This window comes from Poecilia reticulata, chromosome 5 (assembly GCF_904066995.2).
Source record: "Poecilia reticulata chromosome 5, P_reticulata-male-v2, whole genome shotgun sequence".
Taxonomy (NCBI): domain Eukaryota; kingdom Metazoa; phylum Chordata; class Actinopteri; order Cyprinodontiformes; family Poeciliidae; genus Poecilia; species Poecilia reticulata.
The window spans coordinates 19,941,269-19,958,422 of NC_088834.1; the positions used below are offsets into that span (position 1 = coordinate 19,941,269).

Genomic DNA, 17,154 nt, shown 5'->3' on the forward strand with positions numbered 1-17,154 from the left:
GAGCAAAAATAAAACCTGTTCCAGCTACAAGCCATCGTTAGTCAAAAAGAACAAGAAAAGGTTATTTTTTTTTCTTAAATAAAACTTGAGGTATACATGTTGGTGGACTGAACATGATTTTGAGTTTTCTACAACCAGAGGGTCCGTTTCTCCATAGACTAGATGAATACATGAATCGTATGTAAACAAACAAAAAAAATTAAAATAAGGAGACAGATTGTGTTTAAGAATATGTCACCTGGTGAGCAGGCTACTTTTCTTTTTATTATATCCATATCAGACTTCTGTAAAGCAATAAATACAGGACAGTCCATAAATCTGATCAATTTTAGTGTATACAATATAAACATGCTGGAATAATTCTGCACAAGTCCAGAAAGTTTCAAATAATTCCTTTTTTATGGTTTTTGTTTGTTTGTTTATTCTGGAAAATCTGGTCATATTTAATAAGATGGAAAATGTATTTGAAAGAGGCTAATTCTTCCTTCTGAAATAGCAACACATAAGCAGGAACTAAACATAACTTTTCATTAAGTCTGTCTTCATGTTATTTATTGGTCTGATATAATATTTTAATCTTAAATGTGTTTTCATAATGTGGCCATAAATGTAATGTAATTATTTAGTTAAATAATTTTCTGCTTCTGTACTTGTAAAGAGACGCATAATTTTCTACAATATATTTAATATCTAAGCGTTACAACTGCAGGTTGCAGTTATAAGCTCATAGAGGCTTTTCATCTAATTTGGCTGAGCTTATGGTATTTTGCAACAAAAAAAAAAGATGTGCCTCGCTGGCAGAGACACAAACCAAAAGACTTAAAGCTTTAACTGTGTGAAAGACAAACCTACAGAGTATTGACTGAAGCGAAATGTTTGCTGCTCTTTTGGTTTGTGTTACATTTTACTTCCACTTTACAGTTATGAACTATTGTGATTTTAAAACAGACAAATGTTAAACACTTCAAGGGTTATGAATATTCCTTCCCGGTATTGTAACTAAACTACGAGTCAAGAAAAACACAAACACAAATAATCCAATTTGCTGTTAAAATCCCAGAGGAATAATTTGGGTTAAGATCTAAAAACCAAAGTCCTGATGTTTCCCCCCAGCAGTCGAATCACGTGTCTGTCAGCTGAGAGACAGCAGACCGCCACCGCCACCTGAGGGGAAACTCAAGCTTTTATCGTCCAGACTGCAAACAGACCAACATTTCAGGCTTTAAAATCAATCAGTGAGCTCGCTGCCACCTTTGTTCGTAAAGAACAATAAATCAGAGCGCCGTCTGGTGAATCCCCTGTTGCCATGTCCACAGTCTTCAGACCTGTTTTGACTGGGGTCATCAAACGTGGCGCAGCTTAGCCCGGCTAAGTCAAACAATGGAAACAGGCAACCCTGAGCCACAGTTTACGCAACAGCGCGGTCCGATCTGGACACACATAGTTGTCATTTTTTTTCTTCTCAGATGTATGTCATTCCAAATCACTAAACCTTCAGACCGAGCCCCTCACAGGGCCCTGAGACAGAGGACACAGAGACAGCAGGATAGGTTGGTTTAGTGGCAATAAAACAAATGTATTTCCTCCTTTAACAGTATGTATATTTATCTGAGATACATTTTTTTATTTTATATATACTGCAACAGTAAATAACTGTTTCAAACTGATTTTGACTGCTACTCTTTTCTGTCTTGGCGTTGTCTGTAAATTGAGATTAATGTAACAAATCCATTAATCTCACCTGGAGCTTGTTCCATGTGGTTAGGTTAAAGTTTTTACCCCAGCTTTCTCTGTGAACAAATACTTTTACACATTTAGTCGCAGTACAACTCCAAACCTAAATATATTTTACTGTGATTTTATGTGACAAAAGGAAAATAATATGTGGTTTTCACATTTTTAGTTTAGAAATCTGAAGAATATGACCTGCGGTTGTTTGAAACAACTTCTTCATTGCTATAGCAACAGGTGTTAGTTTCTATCAGCTTTGACTGAATTGTTGGCAGTTTTTTTTTTTTTTTTTTTGCAAAGTAGCTGAAGCTCAGCCAGACAGCAAATAGTGTCTGTGAACAAAAGTGTTCAAGTCTTGCCATATATTCTCAACTGGATGTAGGTCTGTGCTTTGACTGGGCCATTCTGGCATTGGAATATGCTCAGATTATTGTCAGTCAGACTGAAGGCTGCAGTTAAGTTGCTGCCTCCGTATGAACCTTCACAGAACTCTAACTTTATGCTTAAGGTTGTTTTTCTACTTCAGGACTGACAAGTGATAATGTCCTGTAGCTTCTTTGTTCCTGGAATTACCTGGAAGGTGAACTTCCACCACAGTCTCAAGTCTTTTGCAACCTCTGACAGGTTTTCTAACTCTGAATTTATCTCCATCAATCTTCCCGTCAATCCTGACCAGGTTTCTTGTCCTTGTTAAAAGAAAAAACAACCTTCTCCCAGCATGCTGTTTCCACAATTCACTATGTGGATGGTGTGTTCATTGTAGGTTTTACTCCACACAAGTTGTATGATTGTAAACAAAAAGGTTACATTTTGGATGCACCTTTTCTCACTCAGTTTTTCTGTGTCTCCGGTGATTTGGAAAATTGAAAACACAATTTGGATTTCTGTCAGGTATGGTTTCTTTCTTGTCAATTTGCATAAAGACCAAATTTGTGGCGTGCAAGCCCAATTAAATGCATAGTTTTTCACCTGGATTGCAGGTTGCAGTTAAAAGTTCATAGAGGTTTTTCATCTACTTTTTCTTAGAAAAATGTGCTTTCTCTGTAACAAAAATTTACATTTGTGAGTTGAACAGCAGAATAATGTCTAAGATCCTATAGAGGTTTAGGTTTTATCTAGAAAACCTCTTGTCTAGGTAAAGAGGTTAAATGATATGTTGTGGTACATGTTTAACCTGTGTCTCAGGTCCTTCAGGAAGAAAGTATTCCTTTCCTTTCCAGGGATCTACTCATATGTGTCGGTCCATGGCTGAATATAGGATAAACAAATATGTATTTTATGATCTATTCTAACCTTTTATATTAATGTCACTTTATTTAAATATAGCCAGAATAAGTTCGCTCTACACAAATAATAAGCGCTAAAAAAGTGCCATACTTTCTCAGTTTGACTTTGTATCATCACAAAGTCAAACATACTTGTTCTTGGGAATAAAACAGAATTAAAATGTTTTGTTTTATGTAAAGCATAAGAGTCTGCTTAAGGAGAACCGCTCTGAGATCAGCTGTGCCAAAAACGCTCCACCTCATTCATGCTACTTGTATTTTATAAGGCACCGCGTTACAGCTGATCTGGGTTCAGTTGTACCGGTGATCTGACGCTGCGTCGTAGTCTGTGCTACGTCGCCGCGCGCCATGGCTGTTCTGAGATCAGCTGTACCGGTATTTAACGCGCCTCGTGCTCCGCTCAGTTTATGAAACGCTCAGTCTGAGAAGCAGGGGTCACTTCGGTGGAGTTTCGTGGAAAAACGTCTGTGAAGAAGCAGACGACAGGCTGACTACTGAGCAGTGAGTGTCCCGCTGTGGGTGGAGGAAACTGGAGTTTGCCGTTAGGTCAACACAAAGGATGAAGTGGCTAGTTTTAACGTTAGCTTAGTTAGCTACATCAGTGAAGATGGGACCGAAAGCTTACACTTCATCTCCAAACATCAGCGGAAACGCCTGGTTTACATTTTTGATGAGCAAAAATTCATCTTGCAGACAATTCATAATTGTATTGATATTTATTTGGTTTTCTGGCGGTTTGTATTTAAAATAATGCTCAAATTTATCAGTGTACTCACAGCTGAGGCTTGTTGCTATGATTGTGTTGCTGTGATGTATTCAATAATGTTCTGCTCGAGATACACAAATTAACAAAAAAAACCATTGAAACACCGCAGATTAAAATTATTGATATATTTATTTGGCAGAAAAAATGAATACATTTGTATTTTTAACAATGGTTCTTATTCATAAACGGGAGAATAATGTCTGACATCCTCTCCGTCAATGTCAAATAGCTTTTGGTAGAGGCAGTATGATGATGTGGGGTGACTAGACATGGACAAAGCCGAGGCTTTTCATCACTGGAGGCATTCTCAGCCCATAGAGATGTCTAGATATGATTGTAACCAGCGGAAATCTCCTTTACATCCCAACACCTCCCACAGAGGAGGATTTATCTCAGACCTCCAGAACAGGGTAGTAAAGATGATGGCATTGCTTTCTTGCAGTTCTGACCTCAACCCCACTGCTAACTTTAATCATTAAAAAAAAAAAATCACACCAACAAGAGTCAGTAGCGGAACAAGCTGTCTAGCAGGATCAGGCAAGCATCTCCTCCACTCAGCCCATTAAATGTCTCGTCGGAAGTTACAGAGGAACAACACATTTTTTTAGTAGCTTGTGGCTGGATGTTTGATCACTCTTCTCTGCGGAATTTGAAGAGTTAATTGAATTCCCAGCAAGGTTGAGGTTAAGGTTGCTTTATGTAACCACTACCATAGTAAGTAGTGTTCTTTGCTTTGAAAGTCTCATTTTTCTTGTCAAATACATCAATATTTGACTTGTCTTGAAAGCATTTGGTTTTTCCATGAGAGCCCAAAAGTGTTGATCATCTTTGTTGTGACAGAGCTACCTTTTTTTGTCAGAACCAGTCTCTGTGGTGTCATAGATATTTAGAAATGGGGCAGGACGATATGGCTGAGAAAAGCAGCACAATATAAGGGTGTCGATATCGATAATTGATTAGTTTTTTATTTTGAATATTTGACTTTGGCATGACCTTACCTGTTTTAGCCTCCATTTTCCCTCGAGCTGTTGTACTCAGTTTCACCTTTCGCTTACCAGCGTTCTTCTTATTTTGAAAGACTTATGAGACAAAGTGGCAAAACCTGAAACTGCTGCTGTGCAAGTTACTCAACAACTTGTTGGTAGGTAACCACAAGTTACTCAACAGCTTGTTGCTAGTTAACCAAAGGGTGGGTGGATGGATGGATGGATGCTACCCACCCACCTAGCTTAGCTTACCATGAGGGGTTGAGCAGCTAAAGTTTTCCCTCTGCCTACATCCCCCAGAATGCTGTGCAGTTCTGGATTGGAGTTCAGTGAAATTAGGGAAAGTTGTGTCAGATGTATTTTCTATTGATATTCATAGTGTGTTTATCGCAATATATATTTATTGATTTATTGTCCAGCTGTATTTAAAAATTGCTGAAAAAGACTTTTCTGACTTTGTAAATCTATAATCTTCCTTCTTATGAGTGCATGCTGTTAAACAAATATTTTTTTTTTTTAATAAACAAGTTGATATGTCATTAAAGACTTTCCAAACAATCTGCACCACTTAAGAGATCATCTGCACATGTTGTTGTAACGAAACTGAAGGATTTCGTTGCAATCCTTCAACGAAAGGATTGCAACAAAATCCTATTATTGTTGAGTAATTTTAATGGATGGATGGATGGATCATTATAGTTCTGAATGTTCACAGGGCATTAACAGGCATGTAGATGAACTGGATCAGTCAGTGTTCAGCCTTCACCTTGTAGCCATTCTGAGGTTCACAATATGGGTAATGGCACGTAGCTGCACATTATCATGCTTGTTGTAAAACGAATATGGTTTTCCAGGTATAAAGTTGTAGACTGATGCGTTATCTCAGTGAAAACTGCTTCAAGATAACCCTGTCTAATCTTAATAGGCCTTGCAGACAGTGATAAGACGATTGACTGATAAAGCTGAGCTCCTTTTTTAACTGCTTTATGAACCTGCCGAGGTTCATAAAGCAGTTATGAACCTCTGCAGGTTCATAACCTCTGCAGGTTCATAACTGCAGAGGTTATGAACCTGCAGCTGCTGGTTTTCACAAAGTTTGTGCTTCCAGTTCCAGAGAAAAGCAGAAAAACGGGTTTATTCCTCCTGTCAGCCACAGATTTTTTTTTTTTATCCTAAGTGAATAATAATTTGTACTTAAATTAAAGTACAAATTATATTAGAGTTGCTAGTTTGTGTAATCTCGTTTTGTTTACTGTAAATGATGTGCATAAGGCATAACGCTTCCTCTGCTGCTCACTCCCACTCAGCTGATTGGCTCGTCTAGCTGGTTAAGGTAACAGCTGATTGGTCAGTTTAGTAGGAGGTAAAGGTTTAAAGGTTCAGTTTGATTGTTAATAAAAGCACATTTTTGCTGAAAAGGTGAATAAAGTGTTCCTGAGCAAAGCCTTAGTCAGAATTTAAATGCTGGTTGACGCTCATATTTGAAAACCGAACGTTGTGCACACAAGTGTAAAGGTTTAAAGTCAAACACTATGCTTTAATTTTTTTTTTTTTTGCTCCTGCTTGGTTGACTATTGCATCACGAGAAAACTCATTCATCTTTAAGCTTCTCTGTGTTGTGGACAGTTCTTCTCCCCAGTGAAGTTAATTTTGTGTGAAACTTTTAAATGAGGTTGTTTTGAGCTGAGCAGAGATTATGTATAATTCTCTAAAACAAAGGATATTATGTGAGTGTGTATCTTTTTCCCTGAACTTAATTAACTGAATGTTTTCCCAGGACATCAATGCAATGCTGCTTCTCAGGCGCTGCCGGAGCCTGACTCGACTTAGCGCCATCGGCATTCAAAGGTATGCAGCAGCAACCTGATGGTCAGCTGTTTTATAACATTTTATCTCAGCTTTGTAAAATGTGGCTTTACACATCAATCCTTTTAAATCAAGTATAAGTTATAGGAGAGGCTAGTTCAATCCGTATTGAGATGCATCGTATTTTTGTTGTTTTTTCTTAGGCCTCAGGCGGCTCCTTGTTTTGCATCTCCTGCAATTCGTCTCTGTAGCAGCAGCACGGAGGATCAGAGATCACACCACCGTGCCAACTGGAAACGTATTGTTGCTGGGGTGCTGACTGGTACCGGGGCTGTACTGACCTACGGTCTACTCCACCAAGAGGTCAGGAATGCATTGTAGTTTAACAAAACAATTTGTTTTGTGGTTGGTACCAGTTTTTGCATTCAGTTTTTTTTTTTTTTTCCCCAAGCTTTCCTGCCATTAGAGGTCATTAATCATTTCTAATTTGTCTTTCATCTGTCCATTGCCTGTCCCTTTCCAGGCAACAGACACACAGGATAAGCAACACTCGCATTTAAATACAATTTAGAGCAACCATCTGTCTGGATCTGTTGTTTTAATACACATTTAAAAGTTTTGCCCTGACTGAAGTCATGGATGCCGGCATGCGTTTGTAGTTGACATGTTTTCCTTCTACATTTATTTTTACACCTTCTGTGTTTTTCTGACAAGATTTGGAGCTGATGGGTAATTTCCAAACCTACATAAAAGAACAACAGACGACGTATATGAATTTTATGGCCGAACTTTTGCAAAAGAAGACTCAGCAAACTGCTCCTCCAAGCCGTTCACAGAGCGTTCTGCCCTCTCTCTGCTAGAGCAGACCTTTTAATTTGGAAAACAAGAGTGTGAAAAGATAAACGGCAAAGACGGATGGCAAGCTCCATTTACACACAGGTCATCAAGCCCTTTCCCTTGAGAGCGATGTCTCCCAAGGGTGGATTGAACGATCAGTTCTCAGGAACACAGATACTTGGTAAAAAACGATAACACAAAAATCCCCAACATGGGCCATAGTTGTGATTGACTCAAATTAACACACAGGATTATGTTTTACTATGCCTGGGCAATAAATTAATAACAATCTATAAGAACAGACAAGTGATCAATATCAATAGATAATACATCAAATAATTTTTTTTAATTTCACTGAACTTCAATCCAACTCTTCTCATGGTTAGCTAAGCAAAATGAGTGGCTTCAACTAACTCACTCACTCTTTGGTTACCTAGCAACAAGCTGTTGAGTAACTTGTGGTTGCCTAGCAACAAGCTGTTGAGTAATTGTCACAGCAGCAGTTAAAGGTTTTGCCACTGTGCCTCATAACTGCTTAAAAATAAAACGACGGTGTGGAGTGAAAGGAGAAAAAATGTACAACAGCTCGAGGGGCAACTGGATAAGTTTGACTATTTCAGATAATTAAAACAAAACTAATGTCCTTGTGATAAATTTTTTCAGCCATATGTTTTACTATGAACCATTTACTGAAAATGGTCTTAACGTAAAGTTAAAAGTAAATTTAGCTTGCAAGTAAGTTTAAACATGAAATATGTTTCAGTATAGATTTAAATGTTGGACATTACCAGTGTGCATCACTATGTATTGAAATGAGCATCTCGTCAAGTCCAAGATGACATTTCTGAGCTTTTGTTTTTTAAAGAACGACTCTGTCTCTGTTCAGGTTGAGCAAGCGGACGCTGGCTTGCCCCCCACAGAGAGGAGCTCCTCTCTTCCTGTCTTCAGCCACGATGAAGTCACAAAGCACCGCTCTCTGGAAGACGGCGTGTGGGTCACGTACAAGGGAGGCGTCTATGACGTCACCGAGTTTGTGCCGATGCACCCTGGTGGGAATAAAATCTTGCTAGCAGCAGGTGGTGCCCTGGAACCTTTCTGGGCCCTGTATGCTGTTCATGACCAGGAATATGTGTTGGAGATCCTCTCAAAATACAAGGTTAGACACATCGGTGTTGGTTTTCTTATCAAAATTTAAAATGCTGTGGATTATTTGAAACTTGATTTTACTTTAAAACCATGCAGGTGCAGTGATTATGCAACAGAATCGTCAATTTTAAAAAGGATAATTTTGTCAATCTATATAGAAAAAATTATATATTCAGGTTTAAGTAAATACATTTTAGACCAGATATTTACAGAACCTGTCTGAAAAGTCTCAACCTTCTTTCTCACTATCTGACATTAAATCAGACAAAGCTTGTTTTAGGTCAGTTAATATGATCAATTTGCTGAAAGTTTGTGAATGAAAGGGAATTCATAATAAATTCAGACTTGTGGTGCTGCAGGGGTTAAGCAACGCATGTATGGAGGCCTTAGTCCTCAATGCGGCTGTCGCAGGTTCGATTCCCAGCCTGGCAACCTTTGCTGCATGTCTTTCCCATTCTCTCATTACCAACTTTCCTGTCAATTAGCTATCAAATAAAGGCCACTAGGGCCAATAAAACCTTAAAAAAAATTCAGACTTTTGTTCCTACTCATCTTTAAAAAGTTAATTGTGCCTAAAAAAGGACAAAATTATTCAATTCATTAAGTAACATGCCAAAAATGACACCCACAGCCATGCTGAGTGTATGAAAACATCTGCCCAGTACTGTAAGCCAAACCCAACAATGACTAATTTTACATTTGTCAGAAATGACTTCAGAACTGTTTATGTAGTAAAAAATATATATTTGAATGAAAAATGAAAGCGCAGAAAACTGCAGACTCCATTAAAGTGTATATTTTCAAGTAATGTTGTATAATAACTTGAAATAAATTTGACTTTGCCTGCTCCTCCCAGTGCTATGTAGAAACAACCAATCAGAGCGAGGAGGAGGGTCTTAGCGCTATCAATCTCCCTCCATGTGCTGCTGCTCATGCTCACGTCCTTCTCTTCCTTTTGCTCTGCAGCTAGCATAGCATGCTGTGAATACTCAGGCTAGTTAGCTTGGCCACTGATGACGGCGGATAAATGTTTTGTTTTGCATCTGTAAATTGTTTCTATGTCAGGTTGATTGACAGCACTAAGACCCTCCTCCTGGCTCTGATTGGTTGTTTTTGGTCGGGAGCTGTGCATTTCTTCAGACGGCAGTAGCAGCTCAGGGAGGAGCTGGAGGAGAATGATCTGTCACAACGTGGAGACAGTTTGAACCAATATGTAAAAATCGTATTTTATTAAAGTTACGAACTGCAACTTTAATGTAGCCTTTTTGTTAATTCAAAGGTTGGCGAGCTGAGTGCAGAGGACCTGAAGAAGCAGGGCGAAGCCAAAGAGTCGGACCCCTACTCTTCGGACCCCGAGCGCCACCCGGTGCTCCGGATCAACAGCAAGAAGCCGTTCAATGCCGAGCCTCCTCCTGAGATCCTGACGGAGAGCTACATCACTCCCCATGTGTTGTTCTTCAAGCGGAACCACCTGCCCGTTCCTCAGGTGGACCCGGCTTCATATCGCCTCCAGGTGGAGGGCCTGCCCAGAGGAGCGCTGACTCTGTCATTAAAGGACTTGAAGACCCGGTTCCCCAAACACACAGTCACGGCTACGCTGCAGTGTGCCGGGAACCGCCGCAGTGACATGAACCAGGTAAAGGAGGTGAAAGGATTGAACTGGGGCATTTCTGCTATTGGGAACGCCAAATGGAGCGGAGCGCGGCTCAGAGACGTGCTACTGGCTGCTGGGTTTGGCCCAGACGTGGCCAAATGGGCCCGCCACGTTCACTTTGAAGGACTGGATAAAGATGTGACGGGGTCAGCATATGGAACCTCGATCCCCATCAACAAGGCCATGAATGAGGACGGCGACGTGCTGCTGGCGTATGAAATGAACGGCGAGGATATCCCTGCGGATCACGGCTTCCCTGTGCGGGTCGTGGTTCCGGGCGTTGTGGGAGCGCGCAACGTGAAGTGGCTGGGGCGGATTGTGGTCAGCGCAGAGGAGAGCAGCAGCCACTGGCAGCAGCACGACTACAAAGTCTTCTCCCCGGGGACGGACTGGAGCAAGGTCGACCACACGTCCTCTCCAGCCATCCAGGAGCTGCCCGTCCAGTCCGCCATCACCGTCCCAGCAGACGGAGCCCAGATCGACCACAGCGACGAAACGCTGACCGTCAAGGGCTACGCATGGAGTGGCGGCGGCAGAGAGGTGGTGCGGGTCGACGTCTCTCTGGATGGAGGGAAGACGTGGCAGGTGGCTCAGCTGAGGAGCGGGGACAAAGGTCAACCGGATGAGCCTTCGCCTCCTCCGGGTCGATCCTGGGCCTGGAAGCTGTGGGAGCTGACGGCTCCTCTTCCTCCTGACGCTGACGAGCTGGAGATTATCTGCAAGGCGGTGGATAACGGCTACAACGTGCAGCCGGACACAATCCCGCCCATCTGGAACCTGAGAGGCCTGCTGAACAACGCCTGGCACAGAGTGAAGGTCAAGGTCACCTAGGATTAGAGGGAGGCCTGGCCCAAAGCTCATCATCAGGGAGGGAGCTTTGGTTTGTGTCAGGCTGTCTAAAGTTTACAAAGTATTTATGTGATCTTGTTGCTTGGAGATTTGAAAGATGAAAGTATTTTTCATATGAATAAAGTCAAACATCTCAACAGTATCTGCAGTTCCACACAGGAAGTTCAGGTTGATGTAGGGATTAGAGTTGCACCGATCAGGCTTTTCCTGATCAATACTGATATCTGGGTCTCTGACGTCTAACCTGCAGATTTAGACTTTTTTTTTAACACCAAGACTGTAACCAAGAAAATAAAATATTTCTGCAGTTTATTTGATAGCAGTAGTTATGCTCTTTATAGATGTATATTTTTTAAAAAGGATATTGTATAAACCTACATGTCGTTTATCAACGAGGGTAAGTTAGAGACTACTGAATGTCTTTATTTTTTTTTAACAAGTGATGGTACTGATTCTATCGTGATCAACGAGTGGGAGAAAATACAAATCCTTACATCTAAATAAAAAAGGACTTTTTTAGATAAACACAGCATATAATTTACATCATAACATAAACTAACTGAGCAAGGACAAAGAAACACTTGTGTATAAATTTGTTTGGGATTTTCTCTGAAAACTGGAATTTCTTAAAGCCTTTGTGTAACATAATAGCTCATTTCTTAATTTGTTAGGGCTGTTATACAGGGGCCAAAGAGCTATTGGTTGGACCATAAAAAATAGTGAGAGATCTTGGTTTTGAGGCATTTAGTGACTAAATGAGAGCAAAGAAGACACTAAATTATCTTTTCCTGACTTCACCCTGTCTGGCAGCATCCTCCAGGTCACTGATGAGGTCAGATATTTGGGACATTACATCTCGGCTGACCTGTCTGATGACGGAGACATTTACAGGCAGCGTTGTACTCGATATGTACAAGCTAATATTCTTCCTCGGAAGTTCTCCATGTGCTAATCTGTCAAAATTGCACTTTTTAAAGCACACTGTACTCCAATGTACACTGCCCACCTGTGGTGGCGATACAGGATAAGCATTATGAATAAATTTCAGGTCGCTTGTAATGATGGCATGAGGATGCTGCTTAGGGTGCCACGATGGAGTAGTGCCAGTCAGATGTTTGTGAATGCCAATGTACCAACCTGCGCTGCTGTGCTTTGAAACATTATGCACAGATGTATGTGTAGATTAACAGACTGCAAACTGCATCATTCAGACTTTGACCAATCCTGTTCAAAGCTCAGTGAGGTCCTTCTCCAGTTTGTGGGAATCACTTTTTATTGTTCTTTTGTCTGTTTATAATTGTCTAAATAAAGAGGATTGATTGAGTGATTGATAAAAAGAAACAGATCAGCTGATCAATACAAAATTGGCAAAATTTGTCTCTTTAATTGGAGCATAAGAAGTGCTTATGCTCCAATTAAATGATTTTTCTCAGCATTTGTTATTGAACCTTTATTTTTGAACATGTATTGGGTTAACATATTTAAATCTCTTGAAATGGGAACATTTTTAGGACATTTATTTAGTGTTGCTGCTGCCATTACAGTTTATTTGAAGGTACAAATTTAGTGGAGTTGTTACTTTAAAGCAGGGGTGCTCAACAGTCCTCAAGAGCTACCGTCCTGCAACTTTTAGATGCTTCCCTGCTCCAACACACCTGGATCAAATGAAAGGCTCGTTACCAGGCCTGTTTAGAGCTGATCCCGGTCTGTTGGAGTAAGGATATTTCTAAAAGTTGCAGGATGGTAGCTCTCGAGGACCGGACTTGAGCACCCCTGCTTTAAAGGTAATTTCTGTTTATGACAAAAGTAGCGATGGCAAAGTCTCCAGCTCAAATATTTGTTCACTGAATTCATATATAGGTTTAGATGTTTTTGATGCATCCATTGAGGAGTAGAAAGTCAGGCGAACCGGTGAGTTGGAGACCCAACAAACTGACACCCTAGGCAAAGTTTTAAAAGCTCTGTCACTGCAGTGATTGGGGCAGAAGACTGCTTGTGCCTGAAATGATGCAGTATTCAGGTTGGTGTTGTAATCCAGTATCGTTACTTTGAGCACTTTAATTCATCAGCATGCCTGTCAGTAACTGTCATCAGACATCGCACACTTTGTTAGCCATGCTATGGATGTGCAAGTCTCACTTTTTTCCACATAATCAGCCTGTTTTCAATGTGTTTTGAGGTTTAATTGCACAATGTGCGGGATTCAGAGGCCTGGCTACAAAAAACGTTTTTTGTCGTAAAAAAAGTGGTTTTAAATTTACTTTTCTGTTTTAGAAAAGAAATTAAACTATTTTATGTTTCATAATAGGTTACTTACTGGTTATAAATGAGCACTTAGAATTTATAAAGTACTTCATCTCAATTTCAGTATAAAAGGACATTACACAAGAAACCAGTTAATAAACTTGTTCTTGTTTTTAATGGGAATATTTCAGGTCATTCATTGTTGACACACCAGGAGGGACGCCTTTAGCCAACACTGTGTTGATGTCATTCCTAAAAGTGTTACATCACCCTGATGTGACTGTTTATGATGCAGCACTAATGGAAACAAGTATGGATTTAAAGAAAGGTGACTGAATTAAAGCTGTTTTTACTTGGCAATGAGGAATATTTTGAACAGGGCCTGAAGTGTTGAGCCAGATATTCAGGTCTTATATTTCCAAGAGGGAGCTAATTTTCTGGAAGTGTTTTTGTTCTGTATAATCAGATTTACCGTATTTTCCGGACTATAGAGCACCTACAAATTGGAACATATAAACTGGTACATATATAATCAGCTGTTATCCGCCGCTCTCGGTCTTCCATATTTCCATGGAAATATCTAATAAATCTGCTGGATTATTAGATATTCAGTCTCCAACTCCGAACCATAGTTTTGTTAACGCCGAGTTTACGTGCAGCGGCTCCATTTCCCTCCTGTACTGAAAGATTGTTTACCTTAAACTTAAACGCTGCATCATATGAGTTTGAAGAAATTTCTCCGTCGTGCCTGCTGCTAGCATGTGCTTGTTCTAAATGAAGACGAGCTCTTTCTTTGATTTCCAATTTTGACTTCCAATGATTCACTTCCTGCTAAAACGCCCCCTGGTGGCTGAAGAAAAATCCACAGAAAAGTCGCACCGGGCTACAAGCCGCAGGTTCAAAGTTTAGGAAAAAAGTAGCGGCTTAGTCCGAAAAATACGTTGTAAATGGTTACCTGCTGATGTGTCATATCCAGCAGTGCTTTTAAAATGCGTACTGTGCATTTTGAATTTGATTATAGCGGAGATGATGTGGACTTCTAACCTGACTCCGACTTCCTTCTGCTGATTTTGTTGCTGCTCGGTGTGAAAACTGTCAGGGTGCCAAACTACACAGCACCTCCTGGATTCTCACTCTTGTTTTATATACCTGGTACATTTTGTTTTTCATTATTTCTCACAGTAATATAAGCTTAATGTTTTCTTTTAACAATTTAGAATGGGAGTATATTTTGCTATGCAGTCCTAATCTTTTTATGCACTTATTTATATATATAAAAAGTGTCTTATTTGTTTTGTTGCATTTGTGCACAAACATCTAATCTTAAAAAATGTGTTCACTTGAAAATACGCCTTGTACATGTTTACAATAAAATGTAGTCAGGATTTTGTTTATTCTTTCATGAGACCATTTGCTGTTAAAATCTGTTTCTTAATATCTGGGAATGAGATAAACTGGACTTGAAACCTAAACAGCCTCTCGGTGTGCTTGATGTTGGGCAGGAGGCAAGAAGGAAAGTTTCTTAAAACCCCTGATCTTTTATGTAAGAAAAGCCAGCGCACGTCGTGTGTGTATATTTACGTGACCGGTAACTGATGACCAGAGCCGTTGTGTTATCTCTGTGAAGACTGAGTTTGCTTTTCGGTTTGGACGTGATTCAGTCCAGATGTTCTCTCGTGAGCCTGTGACTGGTAGAGACCCAGAGAAAGTAATAAATCAGAAAACATTCAGGAAGTTCTGTGATGCATCTTTGTGTGACTCATACAGAAGTAATGTTTGGATGAGCAGAAATGTTCTGCAGATAACCAAAAGAGATTAATTCTTGTATTCATGCAGGACCGTATGGTCATTATCTACTATCTCAAACTTTAGATAAATGAGAAAACTGGAAATCAAATATAAAATGATACCGTTTTTTGTGTGTGTGTGCGTCACCATTCCAAGAAAAACGTCTTTTTTTGTGCATTTTTCTTTAATTACCAGTTTGCTACCATGAAAATGACAAATACAGGAAACGCAACGCTGACTGTTCTCTAAATAAAACAAGTGTGTCACTTTATTAGTCAATTAAAACTTGTGAATGTTTTTCATCCACTGAAGTTGTAAGAAACAAATGTGGGAGTGAATTATTTGTTAAAATTGGGTACGAAGGTTTTCTCGTTTAACCAGAGTTGGAGTCCTTTACAGGAGCAGTATTATGTGTTTTCCAGGCACATAGTGCCATTTTATAGCACAATCAAGTAACTGTGTCACCTTCAGTTGTTATAAAAATCCTGTTTACGTCAAATATGACTTAAAATAAATTTTACTTCCTAATTTAAATCCTTGAAATTGGGCCGCTGTTTCTTTAAAAACTCTTCTTTCTGAAAGGAAGTCATCACCTCTCCTCTATTAACCCTTTAACAACATTTTTACGAGCGTTGCAATGAGAAGTGGCTGATATGAGCTCAGTGGGTGAACTGTTCCACCAGGTGTTTGCTAATTGCTGCTGGCTTGTTCATTAAAATGGCACATTTCTAATGTATTAAAATGAAATACGATCAGTACACCTAATGATATTACTGATCAGGTAATGCATTCAGCAAGTACTTTTACTTTTAATACTTAAGTATTTTTAAAAGCCAGTACTTTTTTACTTTTCCTTAAGTAAAATGTTAATGTGGTACTTTTACTTTTACTTGAGTAAATTTTTGTCTGTGTATTTGTACTTTTACTTAAGTAAATTTTTTGAGTACTTTCTCCACCACTGGTTATAAACCGCAGCTCCTTTTCTCTAAGGGATTTAAAGATACCACACAGTGGTAAAGTGATACCTCCAAATACAAAAGGTGTTTTAAAGGCGAAAGGGTTGGTAACTTTGATTTGACGTCACAAGAATTAGGCCGGTCAGACGACATTAGTTAACAAGACTATGGTAGAAAGAGATTTTTGTCAGATTTAAACATAGATACAGAAACATTCACGCTGCATTGAGCTGCAGGAGAAATCTGAAACAAATAGTGAAGATGATGATCATCTTTAATTGATTCCGTTTAATATTCCTTGTTGAATTTCTTCGTCTGGTGGCTTTCAGTGCATATTTGCTGATTATAAAAGGAATAAATATCGTATGCCTCTTTTCTCTCCTCAGATAGTTATGCGATAGTCTGCCTGTTCGGTGATTGTGTTTGGTGGAAGTAGCAAGTGATCCAGCACTTTTGCAGGATATATTGTTGGTCCTTAGAAACTCATCAACCAGGACATGTGGTTTTTATAACAGCGTGGCTTCCTGTTAATGCTGGAAGAACTCAGCAAATAAAACCCAGCCTACACCGGGTCCTCTCTAGAAACCACTTCCACGCGTTTCATTGTCGCTCAGCTCAAATATGTTTTGCTGACACTGTAAAGAAAACAAGTTAACCCTTGCTCATGATCTGGAAAAGTAAACAATGATTTACAAATGAAATAGCAAAACAGCCTTAAAACTTGACCATTTAGGGAAAACATCTAAAGCTATTTGGATTTATTGCAGAGAAAACTTTGGCTGGTACCTTTAAAATGGACAAAGACTCAAAATCCAGATGCATAACATTATAAAGTAAAATGAGAAATATACATCGTTTTCAAAATTTCACTGGCATCCATTTGTATTCAGCCCTCTTTACCTTGACACCCTTAAACAAAATCCAGTAAAACAAAATGCTTTACCGATATCCATCTTCCGGAGAACTGTTCAACCTTTCATCTGAAAATGGAGGATAACTCCAACTCCTACCACAGTTATTCAATAGTTGACAGGCCACAAATCTGGCCTTAAGCTGTGTAACGTTTTAGGAAACAAAGCAAAAATATGCAAAAGTGCTAAACGAG

General features: G+C 39.5%; 1 protein-coding gene across 1 annotated transcript; it reads left to right on the forward strand.

Moving 5' to 3' along the window:
* The first annotated feature begins 3,323 nt into the window (after window positions 1-3,323).
* On the forward strand, window positions 3,324-15,039 carry suox (sulfite oxidase). The gene is made up of 5 exons (XM_008410011.3): window positions 3,324-3,518; window positions 6,547-6,617; window positions 6,779-6,938; window positions 8,299-8,568; window positions 9,838-15,039. Exons 2-5 carry the CDS (start codon window positions 6,559-6,561, stop codon window positions 11,041-11,043), a joined length of 1,695 nt encoding a protein of 564 aa, XP_008408233.1. The 5' UTR covers window positions 3,324-3,518; window positions 6,547-6,558; the 3' UTR covers window positions 11,044-15,039.
* The last annotated feature ends 2,115 nt before the right edge of the window (window positions 15,040-17,154 follow it).